This window comes from Cibotium barometz, chromosome 46, assembly GCF_041138505.1.
Source record: "Cibotium barometz isolate CiBa-2024 chromosome 46, ASM4113850v1, whole genome shotgun sequence".
NCBI classification, from domain to species: domain Eukaryota; kingdom Viridiplantae; phylum Streptophyta; class Polypodiopsida; order Cyatheales; family Cibotiaceae; genus Cibotium; species Cibotium barometz.
This window is the reverse complement of record NC_141091.1, coordinates 31,882,539-31,909,782: the sequence shown is the minus strand read 5'-3', so window position 1 is coordinate 31,909,782 and position 27,244 is coordinate 31,882,539. Positions and strand designations below refer to the sequence as shown.

The following is a 27,244-nucleotide window of genomic DNA, read 5'->3' as shown; positions in this document are numbered from 1 at the left end:
CCATTGCTGTGGCCAGGAATCCTGTGTTTCATGCTCGCACGAAACACATTGAGATTCACTATCATTTTGTTCCGGAGAGACTCCAGGCAAGAGATATCAGTCTGATCTACTGTCCTACAGATCAGAATGTGGCAGACATCTTCACCAAGGCATTACCACGTCCGAAATTCGAAGCATTCCGCACTGCTTTGAATTTGTTTCCTTTTGGTGGATGATGTACAGTGATCACATATCACTCCAGGGGGGTTTGTTGGGTTTTATGCTGTGTATGCACCCAGAGGAGTGCTAGTGATCATCAGTAGATTACTGGGGCACTTTTTACTTCAGTTAGTGGAGGTTTTTTCTCCCAGTTTAGCTTAGTTTCACTTATAAGCAGTTTATAGATGTTTTGGTCCACCCAGCACATTTTATGGCCGGAAATGTGAACACATCTCTTTAGGTCACTTATTATGTGGCTATTGTACTTCACATTTTGATCTGGATATACAGCAGTCGTGTTCTCTCTATGTTGCTCTCCACGCCTGTTTGCAGCATCTCCAAACCCTAACCCTAACACTCCATTGGCCTTCAGGTGGGGACAACCAAAACTTGTGGGTTTTGCCCACGGCTGTCAAGGTTGGGAAGGGGGTGCAGGCTTGACTCACCTCCCAACCTTGACAGCCGTGGGCAAAACCCACAAGTCTTCGCTGTCCCCACCAAGCCATTAGCTGAGCTAACTAGCTGGATGTACCGACCAATCTCTACCTCGTGACATCCCATACCGCCACGAAGCTACCCTCGCGGGCCTCAAGACTGCTGTTGGCCTTGGCTACATAAAGCATGTGTACGTCTGCACTAGATCCAGGCTCCTCACCATAGAGCTCTCACAAAGACACGCGAGACTCTATGAACTAATGACTAACCTTGGCCACCCTTTTATAGGCTCTTGGCCATAAATCGGGCGTCCACACTTGGGCGCCCGCCCGTCCATACTTGGGTGCCCGCCCGTTAGTCTATCCCTAGATTTTTACCAACATGGAAGACCATTACAATTACGCAATTAGCAAGGCAATTTACCGAGCAATTGTTTAGACTGTATGGGTTACCGCAGGACATAGTCAGTGATAGGACTTTAAGTTTATAAGTGACTTTTGGAGGCTTGTTTTCGAGAAGTTAAAAAACTTTGAATTTGAGTTCCTCAAATCATCCTCAATCTGATGGCCAGACCAAACGAGTTAATTAGATTTTGGAGGATATGCTTCGAGCATATGTCTCCAAAAGACAGAGTTCATGGGAGGATTATGTTCCTATGTTAGAATTTGCATACAATAGTACTAAGCATACAAGTACAAGTTTTAGTCCTTTTATGCTTATGTATGGTTTTCAACCTAGATCACCTGTTACCGTGGGATTTTCAAGACTTTAGCATGATGCAGCACGTAATTTTCTGCAAGATATGCAAGAAATGTTACAAGTTGCGAAGGAATCTATTAGAAGTGCTCAAGACAGAGACAGATTTTATTCTAATAGACATCGTTCACCTAGAGAGTTGTCTGAAGGAACGATAGTGTATTTGCGAGTTCCCAAAGATTCCGAGACTTTACAGACAGGTCGATCTCCGAAATTATCCCCTAGATACTGTGGACCATTTCGTATTACACGACGGATTGGTTCAGTCCCATATGAATTGGATTTGCCTTCTCATGTGAAAGTTCATTCTGTATTTCATGTCAGTAGACTTAAGGAAGTACTAGGTGTGGAACAGACCAGTTAGTTACTCCTCAAGAAATTATAGATGTCGAGGACATGACATTTGTTCCACACGAACCTTAAAAGATTCTTGGATTTCGTGAAAGACGATTGCGTAATAGGAAGGACTGTGAAGAGACATCTTCCACGCTCGCTGAAGCTTTCGCTCCCCCACTGCTCGCGCAACAGTGCACGGCACGGAGCTTGCAGCTTGGGAGCGATTTTGCATGATACTGCGGATCACTGATGCATGGCAGCCTGAGGCCTTCTTCCGCTCTCAGGACAGTCTTAGTTTTTCTCGGTCGGATCGCCGGCAGGGATGGGCTAATCTATCACGGATTGATCGCTTCTATGTGGGCGACAGGTTCGGGGAGCATGGGGGCTCCGTTGGCATTCTCGCTGGCACCTCTTTTTCAGACCATGCGCCAGTTATTTTGACACTTGAAGAGAGGACACGGGAGACCAGCTTGCAGTTGAGGATCCCAGAGAGGATACTTACAGATCCCAGTCTTTCTGAGGACATTGAGAGGATATGGCATGATAGCCAGAGGTCTGACCTGGATGCAGCAAGCCAGTGTGCCCAGGGACTCATCGAGCTCATCTCTTTTTTGCACGCTGTAGCCTTGACACGGCTAGGAGAGACACGAGAGCAGGAGCGTCGCTTGAGACGTAGCCTTGCTTTGCTCCAGCGCCTTCAGGAGCAGCAACCTACATGTGAGTGGGTGGCGTCCCAACTGAGCCAGGCATGCCAGGAGGTTAGAGAGGCAGAAGCGCAGAGACATGAGTTCTACAATCATCGCCAGGCCTCTCAGTGGACGCAGCTTGGTGATAGAGTGACTAGGGAGTTCTTTGAGATTACTGGAGTGATGTGGACATAGAGAAACTTCCCAAGCACAAGTCTGTGTGGTCCGTTCTCTGATGGGATCCCGGATCCTCAACTTCTAACTGTCCGAATTTGGGTTCTCGAAAAAGATGCACGAGCGTGCCAAATGGCCGAATTTTCCAATCGTGGCCCAAACGGCACCGAAGAGGCATGAAAATTGAATCATGCATGGGCAAATGTGTGCAAGCAATCCGGATCTTTCTTGTTGTGTTCAGATGCGATTCGGACTCATTTCGGATCTGAAACTCTGTGTAAGATTCCTCTCCCAACCCCTTTTTGATGTCTAGTATATTCCCCTGTAATCAATTCCTTTTCTGAAATATAAGAAATCTTGTTTGTGACTGTTTTAACCTAGAGAGAGAAAATATTCTAGAGAGAGAATATTTAGATTTTGAATATTTTTGGATAGAAAAATATCTCTTATAATTCAGATGAGTTCCCCTGAAACAGAAATTTAAAAAGAATTTTCCAATGTGCAATTGGAATTAATTGGAAATAGGTATAAAGAACCTTAGCCTAAGGGTCTAGATTTTCAGAAATCGTTCGACTATGGTCCAATTAAGGTTTCTATGGGCCAATAGCATCAATCCATGTGTAGGGAGGAGATAAATCCAAATTGTAAAAAGAAAATACCCAAAAATGAGTAAATGCTCACATAAGATGAAGAGTTGAAAATGTACAAGGTTTATTAGTAAAATATTATGAGCAATATTAAAAGTATGACATATGTAAGGAAGAGGAGTTCTTTAAAGGAGGTGCATATTTCACATAAGATGAAGAGTTGAAAATGTACAAGGTTTATTAGAAAAAAATTATGAGCAATATTAAAAGTATGACATATGTAAGGAAGAGGAGTTCTTTAAAGGAGGTGCATATTTCACATAAGATGAAGAGTTGAAAATGTACAAGGTTTATTAGAAAAAAATTATGAGCAATATTAAAAGTATGACATATGTAAGGAAGGGGAGTTCTTTAAAGGAGGTGCATATTTCACATAAGATGAAGAGTTGAAAATGTACAAGGTTTATTAGTAAAAAACTATGAGCAATATTAAAAATATGACATATGTAAGGAAGGGGAGTTCTTTAAAGGAGGTGCATATTTCACATGCTTGAATAAGTTTTAAACTCATAAAAATTAAGATATTTCATCTCTCCTCTCTCCTCATTTAAGTCTAGTTCCAAAAAGTTAGCTTAACTGACCTAAAAATGGTCAAATATTGACCAAACTGATTTAGAAAATTCTAGAATCAGTTTGTTTGGTTAGGAGCTCAATTTTTCCTATAAATAGAAGCCTCCCCCTTGTTGAAAAATAGATAGTGTTTATGCATCGTTACTCTACTTCACCTAAGCCAAGAACTGTGAATTCATTTAATAATTCACTAGTTTTTGGAGCTTCCCTCTTTCTTCAATCCCCATTAGTGGCTCCATCAACATACTTAACCAATTGATTGGTTGGGGGCCTCTACCGTGAATAAAGAATCAAGCAAGTTGTAAGGTAATTAGTGAATATTGATCTTTCTATAATTTCTCAATGTTTCTCTTTTCTCAACCCCTCTCAAGCTTGAGAAGTTTAATTGGTATGGTTTTTTTTAAATGCTATTGAAGTTTGAATAGTAGTGAAGAGTTACATAATTTAATAAATGCTATTGAAGTTAATTTTCATTTATGTTTAAATTCTAATGATTCTTATGTAAATTCTCTCTCTCACTCAAGAAATGGTTATAATCATGACCCGTTCTCAATCCAAATCAAGCTTTCATAAAGCTTTTCCTTAACCCAAGATTAAGCTATGCTTGAGGCCAAATTAATGGCTTTTTTTTCTATGCTTTTAGTTTATGTATATTGATGATTCAATTCATTATGGATTAATAATCCAATTAGAGATCATTTTAATTATTTCCTTAATGATAAGTATTATACCTTAGAAAAATTGAGATTTATCAGTCATAGCAGCGGAGCTATGGCAAAATTTTTATAAAAATTATGTATAAAATAATCTCATTCAAAGCATAAAAAGAGGACTTCCTACCATATTCTAGGAATTATCATCCTAGATTAATTGAAAGAATTTCATTACAATCATGGAGAAATTGAATTTTAATATTAGGCATAATGGATAAATTTTTATATCAAAAGTGTTATTTTTACCATTTTTATTTCATGCATAGAAGTATGCATAATGGATAAATTTTTATATCAAAAGTGTTATTCTTACCATTTTTAATTCATGCATAGAAGTATGCATAATGGAAAAATTTTTATATCAAAAGTGTTACTTTTATCATATTGGATTTCATGCATAGAGGTATGCATAAAAGTTGATTATTTTATTATAAAAGTGTGACTTTTATCATAATTGAATTTCATGCATATAGGTATGCATAAAAGATATTCTTTTTATACTAAAGTGTGATTTTTCTCATAAATGGATTTTATGCTTAACTTAGATGCATAAGAGAAATTTTTTTATTCTAAAAGTGTAATTCCTACCAAATTGAATTTATGCATAAGAAGATGCATAAAAGATTGATTTTTTAATTCAAAAGTGTCATTCTCATCTAAATTGAATTTATGTATAGAAAAATGCATAAAAGATTAAAATTTAATTCAAAAGTGTCATTTTCATTAAAAATGAATTTATGCATAGGAAGATGCATAAAAGATTGATTTTTACTTTGAAAGTATTAATCTCCTTAAATAGAATTTATTCATAAATAAATGTGTAAAGAAATCTTATATCAAATGTAAGAATTCTCTTGTATTCTATAAATAGATAAGAGATGTGATAGGATGTGATAAGAGGTGTGATAAGATGTTTATGAAATAAGTTAGGAGGTGATAAGAGATGTGATAAGAGGTGTGATAAGAGGTGATAAGATGCTTATGAAAAAAGTTAGGAGGTGATAAGATGAATTAAGACGTGTATGGGGGGATGAGGTAAGAAGTGTATGTGATAGGATAAGATGTATATGGGTTGTGATAGGGCGAGAATGGATGTGATGTAAAAGATTAGATGTGAAGGTATATGGGGTTATATAAATGGGAATGTGGAAATGGATGTATGTATGTGGATGTGTGGATGTGGAGATGGGAGTGTGGATGTATGAACGTGAAAATGGATATATGCATGAAGATATATATGCATAGATGTGAATGTGGATGTAGATGTGGATGTATAGATGTGAATGGATGTGGATGTATAGATGTGAATGGGAATGTGGATGTGGATGTATGTGAATGTGGATGTAAATGTGGATGTATAGATGTGAATGTGGAATGTGGATGTGGATGTATGTGAATGTGAATGTAGATGTGGATGTATGTGAATGTGAATGTAGATGTGGATGTATAGATGTGAATGTGGAATGTGGATGTATAGATGTGGATGTATGGGAATGTGGATGTGGATGTATGTGAATGTGAATGTGGATGTGGATGTATGTATGTATGTGGATGTAGATGTGGATGTATGGATGTGTATGTATGAATGTGGATATGGGATGTGGATGTATGTATGTATGTGGATGTAGATGTGGATGAATAGATGTGAATGGGAATGGGGATGTGGATGTATGTGAATGTGAATGTAGATGTGGATGTATAGATGTGAATGTGGAATGTGGATGTATGTATGTATGTGGATGTAGATGTGGATGTATAGATGTGAATGGGAATGGGGATGTGGATGTATGTGAATGTGAACGTAGATGTGGATGTATAGATGTGAATGTGGAATGTGGATGTGGATGTATGTATGTATGTGGATGTAGATGTGGATGTATAGATGTGAATGGGAATGGGGATGTGGATGTATGTGAATGTGAATGTAGATGTGGATGTTTAGATGTGAATGTGGAATGTGGATGTATAGATGTGGATGTATGGGAATGTGGATGTGGATGTATGTGAATGTGAATGTGGATGTGGATGTATGTATGTATGTGGATGTAGATGTGGATGTATGGATGTGTATGTATGAATGTGGATATGGGATGTGGATGTATAAATGAGGATGTGAAAATGGAGATAAGCATGTAGATGTGGATGTATGGATGTGAATGTGGATATGGATGTGGATGTATGGATGTGGATATGGATATGAATATATGATATGTGATGTGAAGGAAATTGAAGTGAAGAGATGGAAAATGAGGTGATTGGATGAGTACACATATAAATGGAATGTGGAATAAGTAATATGGATTAATGAGGAACAATGTGGAAAAATGAGAGTTAATATAGAAACTGTAATTGTAAACTGTTTGTAAATGCTGTTTGTAAATGGCTGTTTTATGTCAAGAATGCTGGGGAAGCATTTTGACCGTCTTGTGATTAAGGTCATGAAGACCTAACTGATAAAGTTGCAACTGCTGTGACGGAGAGTCAATGGAGGACGTCTCGCGTAGCAAGGTCGACCGAGGTCTTGACCAGCCTCGGTTCGATTAAAATGGTGAGCTTCCGGTACGGTGGATGAGGGACCAAGGAAGCGGCCTATGAGTGAAGCGCTAGGTCACCTGCGAAGGATCCTAGAGGGTGCTGACCATACGGTGCTCGGGCTCTGGGTCGCCTAGGATACCCACGCGTGCGTCGAGGAAGATATTGGAACAAGGAGTAAGAGTTGTTTTGTGAAACCGGGCATGGATCTGGTTGACTGACCTTGCTGGTCCTCAACGGATGAGTCCATGGCTCTTTTATATGGATCTGTTGGTTGATCTTGCTGATCTTCAACGAGAGTCCATCTTGATAAATGATTATATTGCCGAGTATTATGGGCTAGGAACTATGGAAACGGCCCCTGTGTGGACAGGTGGTGAGCGTTCTAGTTGCCAATGATGCCATAGATATTCTGATGAAGGAATGATGGGAAATTAAATCAACCGGAGAAATTGGAAGATTGTGATCAGTGAAACTATGGATTTATTAAAGGATTGTTTTTGGTTGAATCTATAAAAAGGCAATTTCATATTGGGTGTGTAAGTGGTGTGACTAGTTTTATTTTTGTATGAACTTCCGGCTAGGGGGCCTTGGAACTCTTTTCCTTGGTACCCGGGACAAAACCTAACCAAATTCTTAATTGGATCCCATCACTACAGTGGTTGGGCGGTTGGCTAACCCATGGGATCGGATGGGGTTAGGCTGGACTGATGGATCCGTAAATCGAGACTCAAACTTTTGTTTTTACGATAGATAAAGTAAATCCCGGATAGTAATTGTTCTATGGATAGGAATCAACGGCTGTGCCTCCTTGGTGGGGAAAAAAGCGTTGATCCCAATGATCCAAGTGCAAGTTCTTCCTTAATCCGACCAAGTATCTATATAGATGCAGTCGGATCTGTTTGATCAGTAAGGGTTTTGACTGCGTTAGAGTAAAAATTATCCTGGTGGAATCGCCCGTGCTTTCCGGGTAAAGAAAGTTTTTCCGGTTTCGGTTTTGGATAACCGACGGATTAGTCTCTTGTCCGGATATCCGTGGGCGAGGCCCCGAATGTGGGACCCCTGTCCCGCGCGAGAAGTGCTACTTCCGCTGCTAGTACCTCGAATCCGTTGCTCGGTGGGAACAGGGATCTCACACTCTGTTATGGCGATTTTGCACTATCTTCGCCGGGGCCCAACTTTGACGCGCCGGGAGAAGTGATTGCGATGCCCAAATCCATGCACGGAGTGATGAGGACATAGCAGGAGTACGCCAGCTCAGGAGAGGCAGGACGGATCGTTAGCCACTGAGCCCGGGGAGATCAGAGCCATTGCCACTGAGTTCTATAGAGACCTGCTTTCAGCGGAGCCAGCCACGGAGGCACGTGATGCTTGCAGACAGACTGTGTGGGCCCATGTGCAGAGGAGGGTCACAGATCGTATGCGCATAGTTCTGGGTGAGCCTCTTTCAGAGGATGAGCTTGTTGAGGCTTTGAGGGTCCTTCCGCGCCATAGTTGCCTTGGGGAGGATGGATTGACGCCTGCCTTTTTTATGCGCTATTGGGACCTTTTGGGGCCAGGCCTCCGCCGCAGGGGCTTTCAGTATGTTTTGGACACTGGGGTGATGCCACAGAGCTTTTCAGAGGGCTTGATCTTTCTTATCCCCAAGGGGGAGGGAGTATCAGATGATATTCGGCATTGGAGACCTATTACGATCCTCAATACTGTCTACAAGGTCCTGGCAAAGGCCTTGAGCTTGAGGATCCAGCCCTTCCTTGGGGAGCTGATTCATGCTACCCAGACAGGATTCGTCAAGGAGCGCAGTATCCTTGACAACATTTTCACCTTCTAGGAGGCGACGGCCCGAGCTAGATTTCTCGGTGAGGACCTAGTCGTGATGCTTCTCGATTTTGAGAAGGCATATGATAGAGTCGATTGGGGTTTCTTAGAGGGCACTATGCTTCGCCTGGGTTTTGAGCCAGTCTGGATTCGAGGAGTGGCGGCTCTATATTCCACAGCTCGTAGCCAGGTGTGCTGATGGTGGCAGGAGGACGGGGGCCGAGTTTTGAGTTGACCAGATCAGTCCGTCAGAGGTGTCCTCTCGCCCCGTTTCTTTTTCTCTTCTTTGCTGAGGCTATGAGCATGTATCTGACGGCAGAGGAGGTTGGTTTGAGAGGACTCCAGCTCCCAGTCCGGGGTGAGGACCTGCTCGATTCTGAGTTTGCTTATGACACGGGATTGTTTTTGCATGGCCAGGAGGCCAATCTTCAGAGGGCAGAGCAGTCGCTACAGGTTTTTGGTGCAGCCTCGGGAGCCTTGATCAATTGGCGCAAGACAGTGGCCTTTTGAATCAGTAGCGCTCCCACTCCGGCATGGAGCCCAGACCCGAGTTTTAGATGGATTCCTCCTGGCACAGCAGTGCGGTATTTGGGATGCCAGATTGGACTTGATTTGTCACCTGAGCAGCAGATCGCCCCACTTCTTCTGAGCATTCGGAAGAAGCTTTTGTATTGGAGTACAGCTCGGCTATCCTTGGCTGGGAGGGTGGTGGTGACAAATCAGGTGCTTTTAGCGACCATGTGGTACATCACGTCTTGCTGGATCTTCTCGAGCTCTTGCATCAGCCAGGTACAGAGGCTGATCAGGAACTTTCTTTCGTCTGGGCGGGATGGTCAGCCAGCCCGGGCTAAGGTTGCTTGGGCAGTTATTACTCTTCCGCTGGCCCAGGGGGGCTTGGGCATTATAGATACACTTGATCAGAGTAGAGCCTTATTGGGGAAGCTTATTGTTCGGGGGCTGCTTCAAGGCGCTGAGCCTTGGAAGGAGCTTCTTTTTCAGCGACTGCAGGCTAGGGCTCCCCCAGCAGGGGGCACTTGGGCACCAGAGATACGATGGATCTTCATAGAGATGAGGAGGACAGGCCTCAGTAGAGGATGGGAGGACAGATTTGCCTTGAGCATCCTGCGAGCTTGGGAGCTGCTGAGACCGGGGCTTTCTCAGAGACCTCCTACTTGTGATGAGGAGCGGGCCAGACAGCCGCTCATCTAGAGCCCAGCGGTACACACAGAGCAGGGTCATATGCTGGGTTCTTGGCCTCGTCTAGCCTGGGGACCATTGACGGCAGGCCCAGCACGCAGTTTTGGAGACTCGCAGGCCTTCTGCAGTCTCCCAGAGGAGATCCAGGTGGAGAGGCTGAGTCACTTCAGAGGGGGGCTGATTATGAGGGATGACATTCAGGAGGCACTCACTGAGGAGTGGTTCACGCCTTTCGAGCCAGCGGCCCCACGGTGGATGGGAGCCTTTACATAGTTGGAGATCCTGATTGCTGTCAGAGCTTGCACTTAGGATGGTAGATGCCTCTACTATGAGATCCAGGATGAGGGCAGACTTCAGAGAGTGGAGGCGGAGTCGCCTTTGGTTGCAGAGTGCATCTTTTAGAGGATACGGGTAGTGGCCGCCGCTTCCCGGAAGTGGCATATTGATCGAGACCCTGCAGATGTGGACTCTGATTGGCGCATATGGGCATATGCTGCGCGCCCCTTGGCCCGGCTCCAGTGGGACCCTGGTGAGTACGAGTGGCATGATCCTTGTGTGTCCCCCGAGGCCACAGAGATCACCTTTTTCCAGTACACTGTTCGGTTGGGGAGACATATTTTGACTGCGAGGAGGATGGTCTCTCCATCTGCATCAGAGCATTGGCGGCTAGAGGGACTCTCACAGGAGTTCCTGGAGGATTTTTTGGACCAGGCTCTGGGCTAGTCGACAGGCGCGCAGGATCTCAACTTTCGAGTGGCTGGTTGCCCACAGGGGCTCTGCAGTTGGCACCTGGCTTGTCTACAGTGGTCTTCCGGCGGCCTGCGTCCGATGCGGCCACCCTTTGGAGACACAGAGACACTGCCTATGGGACTGTCCACAGGCGCAGCAAAATTTGGCTGCGGATGCTGCGCATTTTGGCCCCCCTCTCTCCAGAGGGCATGTATATGGGGTGCCGCTACTTGGTCGACTTCGTCAGGGCCTGCTCTGGGATACGAGACGGAGCAGGACAGCTAGGCCATCAAATTCATTAGGGGCCAGCCTTGCCTTGTTCCTTCACCGGATTTCTCGTCCACTAGCTCGACACAGGAGAGGGATCTACGATGGGAGCTCCTCAGCAGCCTCACCATCTGGTTCACCTGGAGAGCCCGATGTTTCAGGGCCTTTGAGGGGAGATTGGAGCCACCAGCAGAGACTGTTCGAGGGATTTGGCAGGAGTTGATCCACACCCTCCTGCGAGGACAGTATGACCGCATCCCCTGATGCGGCGATCTTGCGGCGCCAAGCCTTTCACACCACTTAGCGTAGCGGCCCCTTCTATACCCTACACGCGGGTACCCCCCGCTAGCATTACAAGCCACCTATTTGGCTTTTCCAACCTCCTATTGTATGATATAGCCTCTCATTTATTTGTACTGATATTTGTACTTTTTTGCACCTAGGGAGAGTCTCCCTAGCTGCCCTGCTCTGCCTTCTTATGAGCAGGAGAGGTTTTTGTAGCCCAGCGGGCGTTTTTTTTTATAACTAATGAAAGGATCTTTTCTCGAAAAAAAAAAAAGTGGAAGGACCGTGTCGAGGAGGACGCTACATGGGAGACATTGACTACCTTTCAGAGGGATTACCCTAGCTTTTTAGTGAGCTCAGGAGTGAGCCCTTAGAGAAAAGGGAGTATGTCATGTGCACAGTGTGTATCTACCGTGTGCTACACGCACACAAGACTAGCTTCGAGGTTTGGGGAAGCTTGGAGCTAGGCAGGCTGATTGGCGAGCTGAGTTAGGGATAGACTAGGGGCGCGCACCCAGGTATGGACGGGCGGGCGTCCAAGTGTGGACGCCCGATTTCCGGCCAAGAGCCTATAAAAGGGTGGCCAAGGTTAGTCATTAGTTCGTAAAGTCTTGCGTGTCTTTGTGAGAGCTCTATGGTCAGGAGCCTGGATCTAGTGCAGACGTGCACATGCTTTATGCAGCCAAGGCCGACAGCAGAGGCCCGCGAGCGAGGATAGCTTCGTGGCGGTATGGGACGTCACGAAGTAGAGATTGGTCGGTACGTCCAGCTAGTTAACTCAGCTCGTGGCTCGGTGGGGACAGCCAAGGCTTGTGGATTTTGCCCACGACTGTCAAGGTTGGGAGGTGAGTCAGGCCTACACCCCTAACGTTGCTTGGCTTTGTTTTGCAGGTTTCGAGTCTTGTATCAGGAACGTTCTACGAGGTGATCCTTGGGGGTTTTGACAATGATACTGGCAATGTGGTCTATACTATGTATGAGGAATAGCCAGTAGCACTATAGCATTGGGCCACACCTCTGCATATCATTATGGCGGTGTCCAAATCCCTGCTCTCAAAAAATATTTGTGGACCAGACTGAGTGAGTCAAGAAATAGCAACCTAGGAAACATAAATGGTATCTCTCCTTAATCTACACATAAGATGAGCTATAGAGCCCCAAATCTTCCGAGCAACTCTACACCCCCATATGAAATGTTGCACCGTCTCAGAAGCTACCGAGCATCAGGGGACAGGCAAGGTCTGCTCCAAAAATAGCCCTCCACTAATTAATGAGGAGTCCACCGTGTAAGAATAACTACAATGTCATCCCAAATACTAGGCTTAGTCCAATGAGGATTGTTGGTCACTGGTTCATTGATCCTTAGTGACTCATGTCTTTTGGTGTTTGTGGCTGTATGGTAGCAGTCCTATCACATATCTTTAGTGGGATCCAGGTGAGTGAGAGTGGATTGATGCCTCCGATCCATTGAAAAGCCTTCCCTTTTTTAGTTTCACAGTCCAGAATGCCAGGCTTCTCATCGCTCAACAGATGCATAGGATTCCTACTCTCAGGCCTCATTGGGAGAGTTATGACATCTCTCCAGTGATACAGCGCAGATATTGGCATAGGCTTTGGCATTCATACTCTCAGGCCTCATTGGGAGAGTTATGACATCTCTCCAGTGATACAACGCAGATATTGGCATAGGCTTTCGCATCCAGATCTCTCATTTCTTTTGGTTCTTTTTACATGGTGGTCTCCCCACCAATTAGTGGAGATCGGTTTTAGTGTAGCTCCTCCTTGACCAAGATGTGCGGCAAATTCTTAGACTATACAGCATTGTTTATGGGGTTGCAGCACTGCACAGTGTATTTGGAGTTCTATAGCCCAACTTATGGGCAAATTGAGTGGCCACGCCATTTATGTTACTTGGGGGGCAATTGCTTGGCTTTCCTAGCTTGGTCCGCAGCTTTTCTACGAGGGCAATGATACAGACACTGCTATTTTCATTTGTAGAGGTATTGCCCACCAAGGTTTGTTGCGGGATGTCCCTCACTCACATTATACACCACCCAGACAGAGGATTGACACCAGTTGGGAGATTGCTGCCAGTATTACAACATGGCAAATCTAAAGAGCTAGATGCACAGAGGCTATTGAGGGTGTCCAGATTTTTGAGTCTTAGTGCATTAGCACTATATCGGGTGATATCATTCATACTCTCATGGCTACTTGGGCTCATATTCAAGGGTCCTCTCGTTCCACGCAGGCAAAGCACGTTGTATTTATGCGGGAGTGGGACCATGGCATTTTCTTTTCCTCTAGTCCCACAGATCTTTCTTCGCACCATGATGCTCCTCAATGGTTGAGATCACCTTACATATTGCGGTGATTCTATTCTATTCCGGCTTATACCCGTGATTGTTGTATGCCTTTTTTCATACTTAATAGAAGTCTCTTTCCAAGAAAAAAAAAAAAAAGAATAACTACAATGCATTCTCATCACCATGACAACCCAACTGTAGAGCATCCTCCTCCTGTGCAGAAACATCATCATGTGTAGCCAGGGATGCAATGTGTCAGGGATCGCTTGCCATCCCTCAACCATCACCCATCGCTATTGAGTAGTGCGCTAAGGTGAAGGAGCGGCTGTAGGGGGAGACATCTTATGAGCATGTCCACACCGCCTCCTAATGCGGCCTCTAGATCTGGGACAATCTCTAGCAAGATGACCCTTGTTGCACTGATCTGGTCTGCCAGCAATCTCCATTTTCTGTTGAAAATGTGAGCCATCTGGTTCCTGCAAAAACAAGATGTAACCATCAATAATAGGGTTCAGGAACAAGAACAAAAAACTCATGGTACTCCATCCGAGGTGGCAGTAACCACTGCAGAAGCAGATGAAGGGAGCCCTTGAAAGGACAGGTACTTCCAAAACCAAACCAAATGCAGTTCCGATGGAAGCCGATAGCTTCCAAAAAACCCGTGGAAGAAGAGGGAAATCGGAGAGAAATCGGAGTAAGGTGCTGATCCTCTGCCCACAAGATCAAAGTCCAACCAGTACTCGAACAAGAATAATTTCCACGGGCCAAGGGGAAATGGGCTGCCGGGGGCTGCCGGCAAGTGCTTGAGATGTGGCTTCTGGGAAGTTGAAGTCAACGTGGAAGAAAGCTGGTCCAAGTAAACATGCATCAAGAAAGTTCACAGCCAATTCCAAAGGTACGGCTGCCAAAACTCAATCTCTAACTTGCCAATGGGCAAGGTGAGACCATAGACCATCCCAATGAGACTAGTCTTCATTTCATTGTCGATGTCACTTTGGAGGATGAGAAGCTCGTCTTGTGAAAAATTGATAGTTCTCACGGCCTGTGGGAGTGCAAAAGGATTGGCTTGGGCAGAATCCATAATGCCAATCAAGGGACGGGGCAGCTGACTTGAACACAATAGGACTTTTCCATATGCTGAAAAGGGCAAGACATGTGGGAAAGAGAACGCTGAAAAGGGATTGAGGACATGCGGGAAATAGAACGGTGATGGGTGAAGGAGCAAGGGAGATGGAATGAGAAGGGGAGCGTAGGGCTGGGTGGAAAACAGGAAGAAGGGGAGCGGTGAAGGGTGCACACAGGGGGGCACACAGTTCAGTAGTACGGGGAGCTTTTTCTCCTTTGGTAAACATATGAACCTTTGCATTATTAATCTCACCTTGCGTGAGAATTCGATTATGGGGGGTATCATCATAGCCACAAGGGGGATGTTGGCCAAGAAAGCACTGAAGATAGCCACTGGTACCGTGAACTTCAAAAGTACCCACACAATACTATTCTCACGTTTCTTCATAAGTTGCCCAGCCTTCTCTTCTGTTTTCTGGGTTTTGAACATCAACTTAGAAACATACTCCAAGCCTCCGGAAAGCTCTATTCCTACAAAGATTAGATTCATCGCATATTACAAAACATAATCCAAAGCAACTGCAAAAAATGTGTGTTATTTAAGCATATACCTTTGGCAACAACAAATAACACAGCGACAGAAAGAACTGCTTCATCATTGAACCCATGAAGGGCTTGCTCCAAATCTAGAATACCCAAAGGGAGAAAAATGATAAGTGTGCCCATCATGACCAGGTAAGGTGGGGCAATCTCTGCTGTGAGTCCCACAAGCATCAGCATTATCAAAGCTAATGTTACCCATCCTTGCCAACCAACAGTTGATACCATGATGCATTGATGGTCTTATGCAAGCCACGTCTTTCTTTTTTTACTCAAAGCCGCAATCATTGCTGGCATAAGAATAATCTAGCCTGTCAAAATAAGCATAAGCTAAGTTAACTGCTTGAACTGCTCACTGCAGGAAAAGGGAAGCCAATGCTGCATATTACCAAAACATCATCAATAACATAAAACTCTTTGTTTGCTTGCTACAGCATTGGATGAATGTCCTGAAAATAAATCAAGAAGGCTCCCCCTCTTTCTTTTTTTTGTTAGCTTGCTACAGCATTGGATGAATGTCCTGAAAATAAATATGGAAGGCTCCCCCTCTTTCTTTTTTTTACCCGAAGCCGCAATCATTGCTGGCATAAGCATAATCTAGCCTGCCAGAAATGAACATAAGCTAAGCTTACTGCTTGAACTGCTCATTGCAGGAAAAGAGAAGTCGAGATTGTGTGCATTGGTTTGACCCATTTCATGTAATCCATGTGACGAGAGTGATGCTACATATTAGAGCAATAGCATAAAACTCTTAAAAACTCTTTGTTAACTTGCTACAGCACTGGATGAATGTCCTGAAAATAAATCAAGAAGGCTGGCTACTGGTCATAGAGCTTGCTGCTGCCTGCAAAAAACTAATGTGTGTTCTTTTTCCAGATCCTTATATTAGTAAAAAGTGAATACATAAAAAATGAAACTGATGTGTGTTCTTTTTCCAGATCCTTATATTAGTAAAAAGTGAATATTCAAAAAATGAAACTGAGGCAAGGGGGCACTCCCTCCATGGTGCAACGGAGACTAAATGTTAATTGGGGGGGTGTGGGGGCACATTGGGAGTCTAGCACCATTAAAACCCACCCTGGCATCCAGACAATAACGGTCCTGGGCTCCATATGCACAGAAAGCTGTTATTCATTCTTACATAGCCTATGAGTTTCTTCTTTCAAAGCATTCCTAGCGGCCACTTAGTGTGTTAATAAGATTCCTCGAAATGGCAGTATTGATTTGGCTGGTGGGGTGGGACTCCCCTTTTTTATCTCCTTGTTGCAAAAATCCTGATCATCGGCCAGCCCTTTTATTACCCAAAAAGTCATCCAAAATGTCATTTATTGTGTTCATATTGTGCCAAAACTTGTGTCTTAACTATTTGTGCATGTCCTGGGCACCTCCGGGCACCTGTTGGACTGCCAAAACAGCCCCAAAAAGGCCATACTCTGCCGTGAACTTTGCCTAGAAGGCGGTTGCAAGTAGGAAGCATGTCCACGTGGCACTCACATGCGGACATGACAGCAAGGAAAAAACAGAGAGAGGAGAGTCACAAATGCCTTAGCCATTTTTGGCAAATGCTTTGTAAGAGAAAGGATATTCCCCTGCCATAGTAATGTGAACTCTTTTTGCAACTTGTGCGTTCTCGTTTGTTAACCTCAATGAAGTCTCAATCTTGTTTTTAAGCATTGCATAATCTTTTCATCCATGGTTTGTTTCAAGCTAGAGCCAGCAAATCCAACAATGCATAGTACCACTACCTGAGGAACACAAGATAGATTCCCTTGAGAGTTTTGCTAGCCACTTATCAAATATGTTGTGGAGATGAATTACACTGCAGTGCAAAGGATTGGCCATGCTCTACGCGGTAAAAAAGTGTAGTCGTTACCTATTGGCTAAAAACTTTATCTTCTATGTTGACCGTCGAGCTTTTCTGTATCTAGTGAACAAGCCTTCTTCAATTGGCCACATCACGTGTTGATTGTTGATCTTGATTGAATTCAACTTAATGATCATCATGCACAAGGGAAGGCACCATGTGCTGACCATTTGTCGTCGTGAGTGGCCAAAGGAATGCCAAGCGTTTTTCCATAAACCCAACCAAGGACTAAATGGCTCTAGCAACTTTTCGAAAAATGGGACATTGGTTTGGTTGTTAGATTTCGGCATCCACTTGAACTCATGGATCTCATCCCCCACCCCCCCCCCTTCCTCCCACATCTCTTCCCTCTCCCTTGCTCTCCTATTCCCCCCCTTTTTTCTCTCTTTTGCTGCCCTCCACCTGCTCCCTGCACTCCACTTGCACCTCCTCCCCCATCCCCCTCACTTGCCTTCCTCCCCTGCATCCTCTCCAATCCCCCCCATCGGCTCCATTCTCTCCGTTTCTCCAGGCATTCCTCTTATTCTTGGGTAATCTTCATTTGGCAAGCCTCGGCCCCTCCTGGTTTTCACCCTTCAGGAGGACTCCATGGCAACCGCTCCATCATCCCCGACCGAGGCCATCGTCCCTTGCCTATCCTTCTCAGAAGTGGACCTCCATCTCCTCGCTAACGACAGTTGCATCTCTAGAGGCCTCCACTCTGATGTGCAAGATTGTTGGTAGCCACCCGGCACGCGGACAACTCAGAGATCTTCTACATGCTAGCCACCCGGCACGCGGACAACTCAGAGATCTTCTACATGCTAGCCTCCTTGAAGCGCCAGACATTCATCCTTTGGGGCGCGGCTACTACTAGGTTGAGTTTGACTCACCAGTGGCGTGAGATAGTCAGGCTTTCTTTGTGAGCTGGCAGCACGGCTTCAACCCCACATCCAACCTACTGGCTAGCGTTTCAAGCTTTCCCATGACAGTGTGCTTCCCACGCCTCATGAAGGAATACCTTCCTCTTCTCCTAGTGATTGGTGGAGCCATTGGGAGAGTGATGTAGTCCCCCCTATTGCCGCTTCGTCCCTCGCACGAGCGGCCGGGATTCCATCCCTTCGTATCTGTATTGCCTCGCCGGAGACCCCATCTTGCAGAGAGTGGAGTACTCAAGCCTCCCTGGCCAATGTTTCATTTGCAAACAAATGGGACACCTCGCCAGAGCTTGCCCTCGGTGCCAATCTAGGAGACCGCCTTCGGTGGTCCCCCCTAGTCCTAGCTCCGATCATCATCTGGGGGTAGGGAGAGAGGCAAGCCCGCACACACCCAACCGCAAATGACTTTGCTGCCGGAGAGTGGCAAACTTTTGGCCCACACCAAGGTTGCCAGCTAACTTCCGAAGCTAAGCAATGTAATCCGTTCTGTTAGAGAACCATTTCGAGTATTTATCGCAGCAGCCACGCGTCGACGATGGGCCCCCCCAAGTCAGTGCGACGGTCCCACCTCCAATCCCTCCGGTATTGCGACCATTAACCCACCGAGACGACTCCTCAGGTTCTCGAATTCCAACAAGGCCAGTTGGCCCCATTGAGCCCCTGGCGAGCCCCTCCCCTCACCCTCCCTCTCTAGTGAATCTCTCACGACCACTTCCATCTCCCTCTTTCCGCCTCTTCACCCCCCCTTGCCTCCTCCCCCCCTCTTCATCCTCCATCCTCGCCATTGGAGATCCGGCAGTGGAGACCCATCACCCTCCTTGGGACCACCTACAAGATTTTGGCCAAGGCCATCAACCGGAGACTTCAGCCTTTCCTCCCTGACTTGATCCATAACACTCAGATAGGTTTTGTTCAGGATCGAAACATTCTGGAAAACATCTTCAGTTTCTGGGAGGCTGTCACAAAATTCCTTACAGCTTCTATTTTTCTATTGTTCATGTGTGGCATGTGGAGACTGACATGACATACATGTATGGCTGGTGTAGCCTGCCATGGTGTATCTGTGTGGCATATACAGCCTGACATGTGATTACACGTGTGGAAGAAAACTCAGATTTGGAGCATGCACCTGCTTTTCTGGGTGCATGGGAGCTGGTCGACCAGTTTTGCAGCTGTGGGCAGCCTTTTCTCACCATCCATCACGACGGAAACCATCCAGGTGTATGGTAGAAGTTGGTCCAACTACTTCTGGGAGCCTTTCTTGCTGCCTGTTTACAGCTCTTAAAAAGCTGCTGGTCAGCCACAAAAGAGGGGAGAAAGCTGGCCGTTTTGGGGGAGAGTCATCTTTTGTTGATCGGAGTCCTCCTAGAATGTGTGATGCTGCCAGTCGACCCCTTCTGTGGCTTCTGAGAGCTGGTCGACTGTTGCTAACAGCCCTATAAGGCTGGTCGACTAGTTCTATGAGCCAAACACGAGGAAGATGCAGATGCAGAGCTGTCCCAAGCTGATGTGGGAGTGCTATAAGCTGTCCATGGTTGTCCTACATATGCTTTATGCCGGGATTGCTCTCTTGTACTGAGGATCATCAACAAATTCTGCTTGTGTTTTTGTTTTGCTTTCATATTGTACTGGAAGAGACAAGTGCTAGCCATTGGAGAATCCCTGGGCACCCGTGAAGTTGTATTTGGAAGCAGACTCCTTTTTAGTAATCTAACCATAAGGGGGGGGGGGGTTCAGCCCATCTTCTGGCCCCTAGTGTGATGTACGGAGCAGATTTGTCATCTTGTTTTGTCTGGCATGCTTATGTGTATTTTCAGATTTCATGATTGATAAGATTTTTCCGTGTACAGTTGCCCTTCCATTTACAGAGGTGACAGCTTCGGCCAAGATGCGGCAACAGGGCCTCATTGTCCTCATCCTAGACTTTGAGAAAGCTTATGATAGAGTTGACTGGAGCTTTCTAGAGGGCAATGTACCGGATGGGGTTCCCAATGGAGTGGATCCATGGTGTTTCAGGTCTCTACTCAGCCTCTCATAGTCACATTCTCATTCAGGGAGCCCGAGGTGACAGATTCCCCCTTTCTCGCTCAGTCCGACAGGACTGTCCACCACTCGCACCTTACCTCTTCCTATTTGTCGCCAAGGCTATGAGCAATTTTCTCTTAGCTTAGGAGACGAGGCTCCAGGGATTGCATCTCCCCATCCGTACTTAGGAGGAGTTGCTGGACTCAGAGTTTGCAGATGACACAGCAACATACCTTTCCGGAGATGTGGGGAATCTCCAGAGATTCGCAGAGGCAATTGAGATCTTTTGTCGTGCATCAAGAGCACAGATCCACTGGCACAAGTTGTGTGATTTTTGGGTAGGCTCTACACTTGCCCCGACTTGGCATCCAATTGAGGCTCTCTAGTGGATCCCGACGAGGGGCACTCCAGTCCGCAATCTAAGATGTCAAGTGGGCATCAATATCTCCCCAGAGCAATAGCTCGCCCCTCTTCTTTCAATAGCATTCAGAAGAAGCTTTTGTACTGGAGCTCCGCGATGCTCCCCTTAGCCGGCCGAGTGGTGGTGGCAAACCAGGCCGTCCTTGCCACCATGTGATACATTACTTCTTGTTGCTTCTTGTTGGGCCTTCTCCCAAGCATGCATTGGCCAAGTATAGCAATTGATTTGGGACTTCTTGTGGGCCGGTAGTGATGGGAGGCCTGCCAAGGCCAAGGTGGCCGGGAGAGTGATCATTTAGCCGCGCGACGCAAAGGGGGCCTAGGCATAATTGACTCCGCCATTTAGAGCCACGCCCTACTTGGCAAGTTGATTGTTAGGGAGGACTTCTTCCACGTGGTGAGCCTTGGAAGGACTTCCTCTTGGCCCGGATTTTAGCCCGTACTCCGAGCCTGGGGGGGCCTGGCCATAGAGCACCATATAGATCTTCACAGAGATGCGCGCCCGCAACTTTAGCCCAGCTTTTGAGGACAGATTTGCAGCCAGACTTCTCTCACCTCAGGCCGGGGCCCTTCAACACTTCGCTCCGGTAGCCTCGGAGGAGCGTCTTCAGCAGCCCCTGATATGGAACCCCTTGATCCGTTTACCCAATGGCCACATGTTGGGGGGCCGACCTCATGTATCATGGGGAGTGCTGAGCATAGGACCTGCCAGGTCCCTTGGAGACGGCTTGCATTCAGACAGCTTCCCCCGGAGGCTCAGGAGAGAGGCCTTGCTGGGATCCGGGGTAGAGACAGACTCAGCCTTGACATCGACTCTGCTATTCCCCAGGAGTGGCTGACCCCTATCCTAGACCCGACCCCCCCGCAGTGGCTGGGCGTTGTTTACTAGGCATGATATTCTCCTGGCAATCCATGGTGCGGATGGGCAATGTGCTTTGCTTGCTTATTCTATCGGACCCTATGGCAAATTAGAGAGATCAAAGCCCCTTCTAGATAATTTCAGTGGTTGCACCTTACATAGGGTGAGGGTGATCGGCTTTCAGGCACGAGTGGCACATTGATCCCCCGCCTATGCACGGATATCTGCGTAGTACTGACTAGCTGTTATTTGCTATTATTAGCTGTTGTTAGGACTGTTGCACGGAAAATAGCCGACAAGATTGGGTAGAGTAGGTGAGGGTATGCATGGAGATAGAGCGTAATTGCGCAAGAGGGAAGGGGTGTAAGCAAGAGTGTGCATTGAGTGAGTGTTGAGAGAGCATTGATAGAGCTTGGTGTTGAAGAAGAGATTGTTGGGAGAGCTAGTGTTTGGTTGTGAAGTTGGTTAGCTATCTATGGGCTTGTTCTGTGTAGAAGGCGACGGGAGATTGTTGAGAAGGCTTAGATCTGTCCAGAGCAGGGGTTACAGAGGTGGTTGAGGGTTCTATTTTGTGTCCAAGAACCTCTCAGGGTGCATCATGGTTATAACTTGGACCAGATTAAGGATTGCTCACAAGCATTTCCCAATTGTATTAGCCATTTGAAGCCTACAGGCTGTTGCTACAGATTATATGGTTGTTGATGATCTTGTTGGAGTTGAGAATATATATTTGGTTTCTTTTGTGTCGTTTGTGTGAGAGCTCTCTTGGCCTCCTTTGTTTTTTTCTCTCATCTGCTCAAGTCTTAGGGTTTGTTGCGTGTTGCACAGCCTTCTTAAAATACACAGAGAATCAAGTTGTGCCACATTAAAGAGTTATTTTGTGGTTTTTGGTTCAATTCTGTGTTGCCTGGATGGAGTTCTTTGAAGACAAGGCTGTAAGTGAAGAATTGACTCTGGTTGAGTCTGTGTTGGGTCAGTTAACCTGTGTAGGGGGAAACTATAGTCAACCAGACATCAGATTAGTCAGCAATTTGTTTAAGGTTCTTGTTTTGACCTATTTGAGTTGATAGGAAGTGGTTCTCAGGCACAGCTGACAGTTTTAAGTCTGTCAGAGGACAGCTGTCAGCTGTCAGAACGCTTTGTTGTCTTACAAGGTTTCTGTGGAAGCAGTCTGGCACCAGTGGTGGTCAGCTAAATGATTCTAATAAGGCTGGGTTCTGGATTTGTTAAGTGTTTTGAGGTTCGTGTGGTGTTAGCTAACTCAAGGAGAGAGAATCTCTGTCAGCCAGGTCAGTTTGGCTAGTTGGGTGGAAACAGTCCATTCGTAGCCAGCTGTGGGCTTGTGGTAGTCATCAAAGAGCCTGTAAGGTGATATCTTGTTGAATTGAGAGGTGCCTCAAGGACTGTAGAAGTCCGAGGATGTTTGGAGAAGTTTTTGTGTCAGAAAAGACTTCAGAGACAAACAGTTCTATGGCAAAATTCGAAGGCAGAACTCTGTAGGTGGATTGATAAGGGACCGTCGGAGGAGGGTCAGCAGGGCAACCAGGAAGGTCTAGGGATTGTGGAAATTAAGTCTGCTGACACTGGAGGATCGTAGAGAACATTGGACGATCGATTCTGGACTGGGGTAAAGCCATCAAAATTCGGAAGCAAGTAACAATGAGAATCTGACTTGTTTGTGGCAGTTGAAAGAGTATACTGTCAGCCAGTGGTCAACTGAAGGTAGTTGCTTGGTCCTGAGAGGTTTTAAGACTAGTGTTTGAGACTAGCGGACTATGGAGGACACTTTGGGACTCTGGAGAGCAAATTTCTGACAAGAAACAAAGAGAGGACTTCGAAAGCACTTTCTGTGGCAGCTAGAAGCTGTTTTGATCAGCTGGGAGTTAGCTGAAGTCAAGAGGGGCTCTTAGTTGAAAGATCAGAGGTTTTTGAAGTGGGAGCTAACCTTAGAGGATAACCTGAGTAAGCAACTGGATTGAGAAGGGAGGTTGGGAGGGTACTGAAATATCCAATTGGAGCAGCTGAGGACCAGGGAATGTCAGCTGGGTGTGCTGGTGACATCTAGTGTTGTTTCTACTGGGTTGTGGTGCTTGTGATAGTCTCCTCTCACAGTGGTGTGCTTTGGACGGAGCTATAAAGGCAAGTTCTCCTGAAACCATCATCGGTACCATGCCAAGGCCTCCCTCCAACGGCTTCACGGGCAAACCCCAAACAGCCCAAGAGTGGAGTCCTAGTTGGAGGCCACACCCGCACAGAGATCCAAGTAATCGAGGAGAAGAGGATGGAATATCGGTACCATGCCAGGGCCTCCTTTTGGACTTGGGCGGGGGACAAGGTCACCCATGATTTCTTTGACACTGCAAGCCCTCACCATCACAAAGACAGGATTCAAAGGTTGAGGGGCCCAGACGATAGCATTGAGGTAGATCCCCCCAGGTTCAGACCATAGCCACAGGCTTTTTCAAAGATCTCCTTTGAGGAGATGCCCTCACCCCAGAAGTGGAGGCGGCGAGGGAGAGTTTGGCAGCTTACGTAGGAGGTGGTACCCCCTACCCTCCATGCCCTCTTGTGCTCCCCCTTCTCTCTCATCGAGCTCAAGGGGACACTCACTTCGTGCCCTTCCGCAAGGCAAGTGTGCGGACAAGGATGGCTTACCGGTCTCTCTCTTTCTACGCCATTGGCATCAAGCACATGCAGGACAACTATGGACAGCCCATAGCACTCCCACATCAGCCCGGGACAACTCAACATCATCATCTTCTTCCTGTCAGGCTCATAGAGCAAGTTGACCAGCCCTCAAAGGCTGTTTCCAGCAGTGAAGCAGCCCTCAGTAGCCTCAGAAGAAATCGACCAGCAGCTGTACACAAGCCTACAAGCCCCCGATCAGAAGGAAAACTGTCCAGATGCCCACGACCAGCTCTTCCTCTCTGTATTTATCCTCTGTCCAGCCTCTGTTCCAGCTGTAAATCAGCCGGCCAACAGTGGAGAACATTAAGGGGTCGGCCAACACCTCCCATGCACCTGTTAGGTTTTTGTCGCGATAGAAGGCTGTAAACAGCCTATAGAAGCAGTCAACCAGCTCCCATGCACCCGGAAAAACAGGCGCCTCACTTAAAACTAGAGTCTCACTCAAGATTAGAGCTCCTCCGCCAGTTTCAGCTCCCACGTGTGCTTTTTAGGTTCAGAAGGGGTACCTACTTGAAGGAGGCCCAAATAATGTCCAGTGCCCAGCTTTTGGCCACCACGTGTATTAAATAAGTCCTGCTCAATGTGTACTCACTTATAAGTTGTCCGGTCACTTATAAGTGAGTGTGAACCTGCACCAATAATTATTAGCATGTGAACTCATAAAGTTGTAAATTGCGTTTTTGGGAATACTTACCACCTGCAAAACACATGTAGACCACCTGTCAGTACCAAACAGGTGTGCACATACACATCCACAGTACCAAACAGGTGTGCACATACACATCCACAGGGTACCCACGCGTCCCCGGCGTCCCCGGCCCCATGGAGAACGTAGGCAGAAATCTCAGGCATTGTCCACGCAAACAAGACAAGTCATGCACACACATGAGTGCAGCTAGATTGGAAGAAACACTTATCTGCTCAATTGTATCCGATAAAATGTCCAGGGCTCATGATCCTTCCGGAACCTTCCCAGAACATAAATACAAAAGATCTCCAAGATAGCTAGTCCCAGAGAATTTCATCATGTCAGGCTCCATGGGCCATACATGTACACCATGTCAGGCCCCACAAGCCACACATGTACTATCATGTCAGGCTACACCAGCCATACATGTACTGTCATGTCACGCTCCATATGCCACACAAACACACCATGTCAGGCTACACTAGCCATACATGTATGTCATGTCAGGCTCCACATGCCACACATGAACAGTAGAAAAATAGAACATGTAAGGAATTTTGTGACATCTGTACCTACCCTTCCATGGTGTTTCTCCACATGTGCATAGTCAAAAATATGACATCTCCCCGGCTTCTAATCAGTTGTCCGCAACTAAAATGCGGCCAAATAAACTTGAAGAAGATCCGGATAATCCTTGAAGTAGTCTTCATCTACCCATTTCGCATCCAAAGCGGGGTAGTTCTTAAACTTCAAAAGGAACCTGCGGATAAGCCTGCCACCAACAGCTTTCCGTTCCTTATGAAACACAATGTGTTCCAGTTGAAGCACTTCTTCAAGCTCATCTATTTCGGGTTGGCCCTCAATAACTAGCTCAAGACCCACATATTTCTTGAGGAGGCTAACATGAAAAGCATTATGTATGCACCAATGTTCAGGCAAAGCAAGCCTGAAAGCCACCTCATTAATCCGTTCCAATACCTGGAATGGCCCATATTACCTAGGAGACAGCTTTGGAAATTTGACTTCCTTGCCAGGTTGGTTCTAAAGGCGTGCCTTCTCAAACCCGAGAAGCACCCAATCACCCTCTTTGAAATCGATTTGCCTACGATGTTTATCTGCACCTTTCTTATACTTTTCCTGAGTTCTTTGTATGGCTTTCCGTACCTATGAGAAAGTTGTATCCAGATCTCTAACATACTCATCCGTAGCAGCAAAGATTTCATCCTCTATCTGAAGGATAGGTGGAAGCACCACCCTGCCATAAACAATCTCAAAGGGTGCCTTTCCAATCGAGGTGTGCATCGAATTGTTATAAGCGAACTCCACAAGAGGCAAGTACTTCTCCCAATACACGGCTCGCTGAAGCTTCCGCTCCCCCCCTGCTCGCGTTGCAGCCTGCACGCCCTCCCCCTCCCCGCCCTCGCGTCTGTTCCCCCCGCCTGCCCTGTTTTTTGCCACCCTCGTGTTTGCTCCCCCCCCCCCCCCCCCCCCCCCGCGCCTGGTCTTCTTGCGCCCCCCGCCCCAGCTCTGTAGCGCCCGCCGCCCCCTGCTCTCCTTCGCACCCCCCTGATTCTCCCCTTCTTCACCGTCCCACCCCCTCCGCCAGCCTCCGCCCTCTCTCCCCCCCACCCCCTTTCGCGTTGCCTCAAACCCCCCCTGCTTTTTCGCCGCCGCCTTTCGCCCCTCCCCGTTTTTCTGTTTTTTTCCGCCCCCTCTGTTTTTCTCTGCCTTCCGCCTTTCCCCCTCCGCCCTTTTGTGCAGTTCGGTTCTTGCAGGACTCTCCGCATTCGCTTCGCCTTCGACCTAGCTTCAGACACTGATGGAGGCTCCTCTCGCCCTACCTCAGAGGGACTCTTCCGCAGCCCCCTCGCCCGCCCCTGAGGATACCCCCATCAGGCTTTCTCTTTCGCCAGAAGAGGAAGCGAGCCTCGCCCCGCAGAGGTGGAACGCCTCCAGGCACATTCCACCATCTGCCGTATAGTCGGCACTCGCCCCAGCAGAGGGGAGATCCGGGATCTTCTCCAGGCCCGCCTTCTTGCAGATGTGGGCAAGATCCTGGACGTTCAGTTACTGGGCCGTGGACACTACCAGATTGAGTTCGAGACAGCCCAGAGCGTGGCCCAGGTCCTAGCCATGAGTCCCCTTGACATCAGGGGTGCTCGGGCATTCTTCAAACCTTGGCAGCATGGCTTTGACCCAGCAGCGGCCGAGCAGGGCCGAGCAGGGAGAGCGCCTATTCCATGTTACAGTTTGCTTCCCTAGACTCCGCCGCGAGTACCTTCCGCTCCTTTCCAGGCTAGGAGCATTGGTGGGCTCGGTGCTTGAGACTGGCCTCACAGCAGCTTCAGTGGTGGCTAGAGCAGCTGGGCTACCTTCGGTCAGAGTTTTGGTTCCTGACATCTCCTCCCTTCCGAAGGTCATTCAGCTACCTAGGATAGGGGGGGATGGATCGATTAGAGAGTGGAGTTT

The 27,244-nt window shown here is 46.9% G+C and overlaps 1 protein-coding gene across 3 annotated transcripts in view; it reads right to left on the bottom strand.

Moving 5' to 3' along the window:
- The window catches only part of LOC147612128 (putative sulfur deprivation response regulator), an 87,220-nt gene that overhangs the window by 15,881 nt on the left and 44,095 nt on the right, over positions 1 to 27,244 (bottom strand). For 2 of the 3 annotated variants that reach the window (XM_086783995.1, XM_086783996.1), the window contains exons 2-3: positions 15,326 to 15,625; positions 15,028 to 15,245 (exon numbers count right to left, since the gene is read on the bottom strand). In XM_086783995.1, coding sequence (XP_086640121.1) covers positions 15,028 to 15,245; positions 15,326 to 15,542 — 435 coding nt within the window. In that variant the 5' untranslated portion in view covers positions 15,543 to 15,625. Of the gene's footprint in view, positions 1 to 13,831; positions 14,176 to 15,027; positions 15,246 to 15,325; positions 15,626 to 27,244 lie in introns of those variants that run through there. The other variant, XM_086783997.1, reaches the window with a different exon arrangement.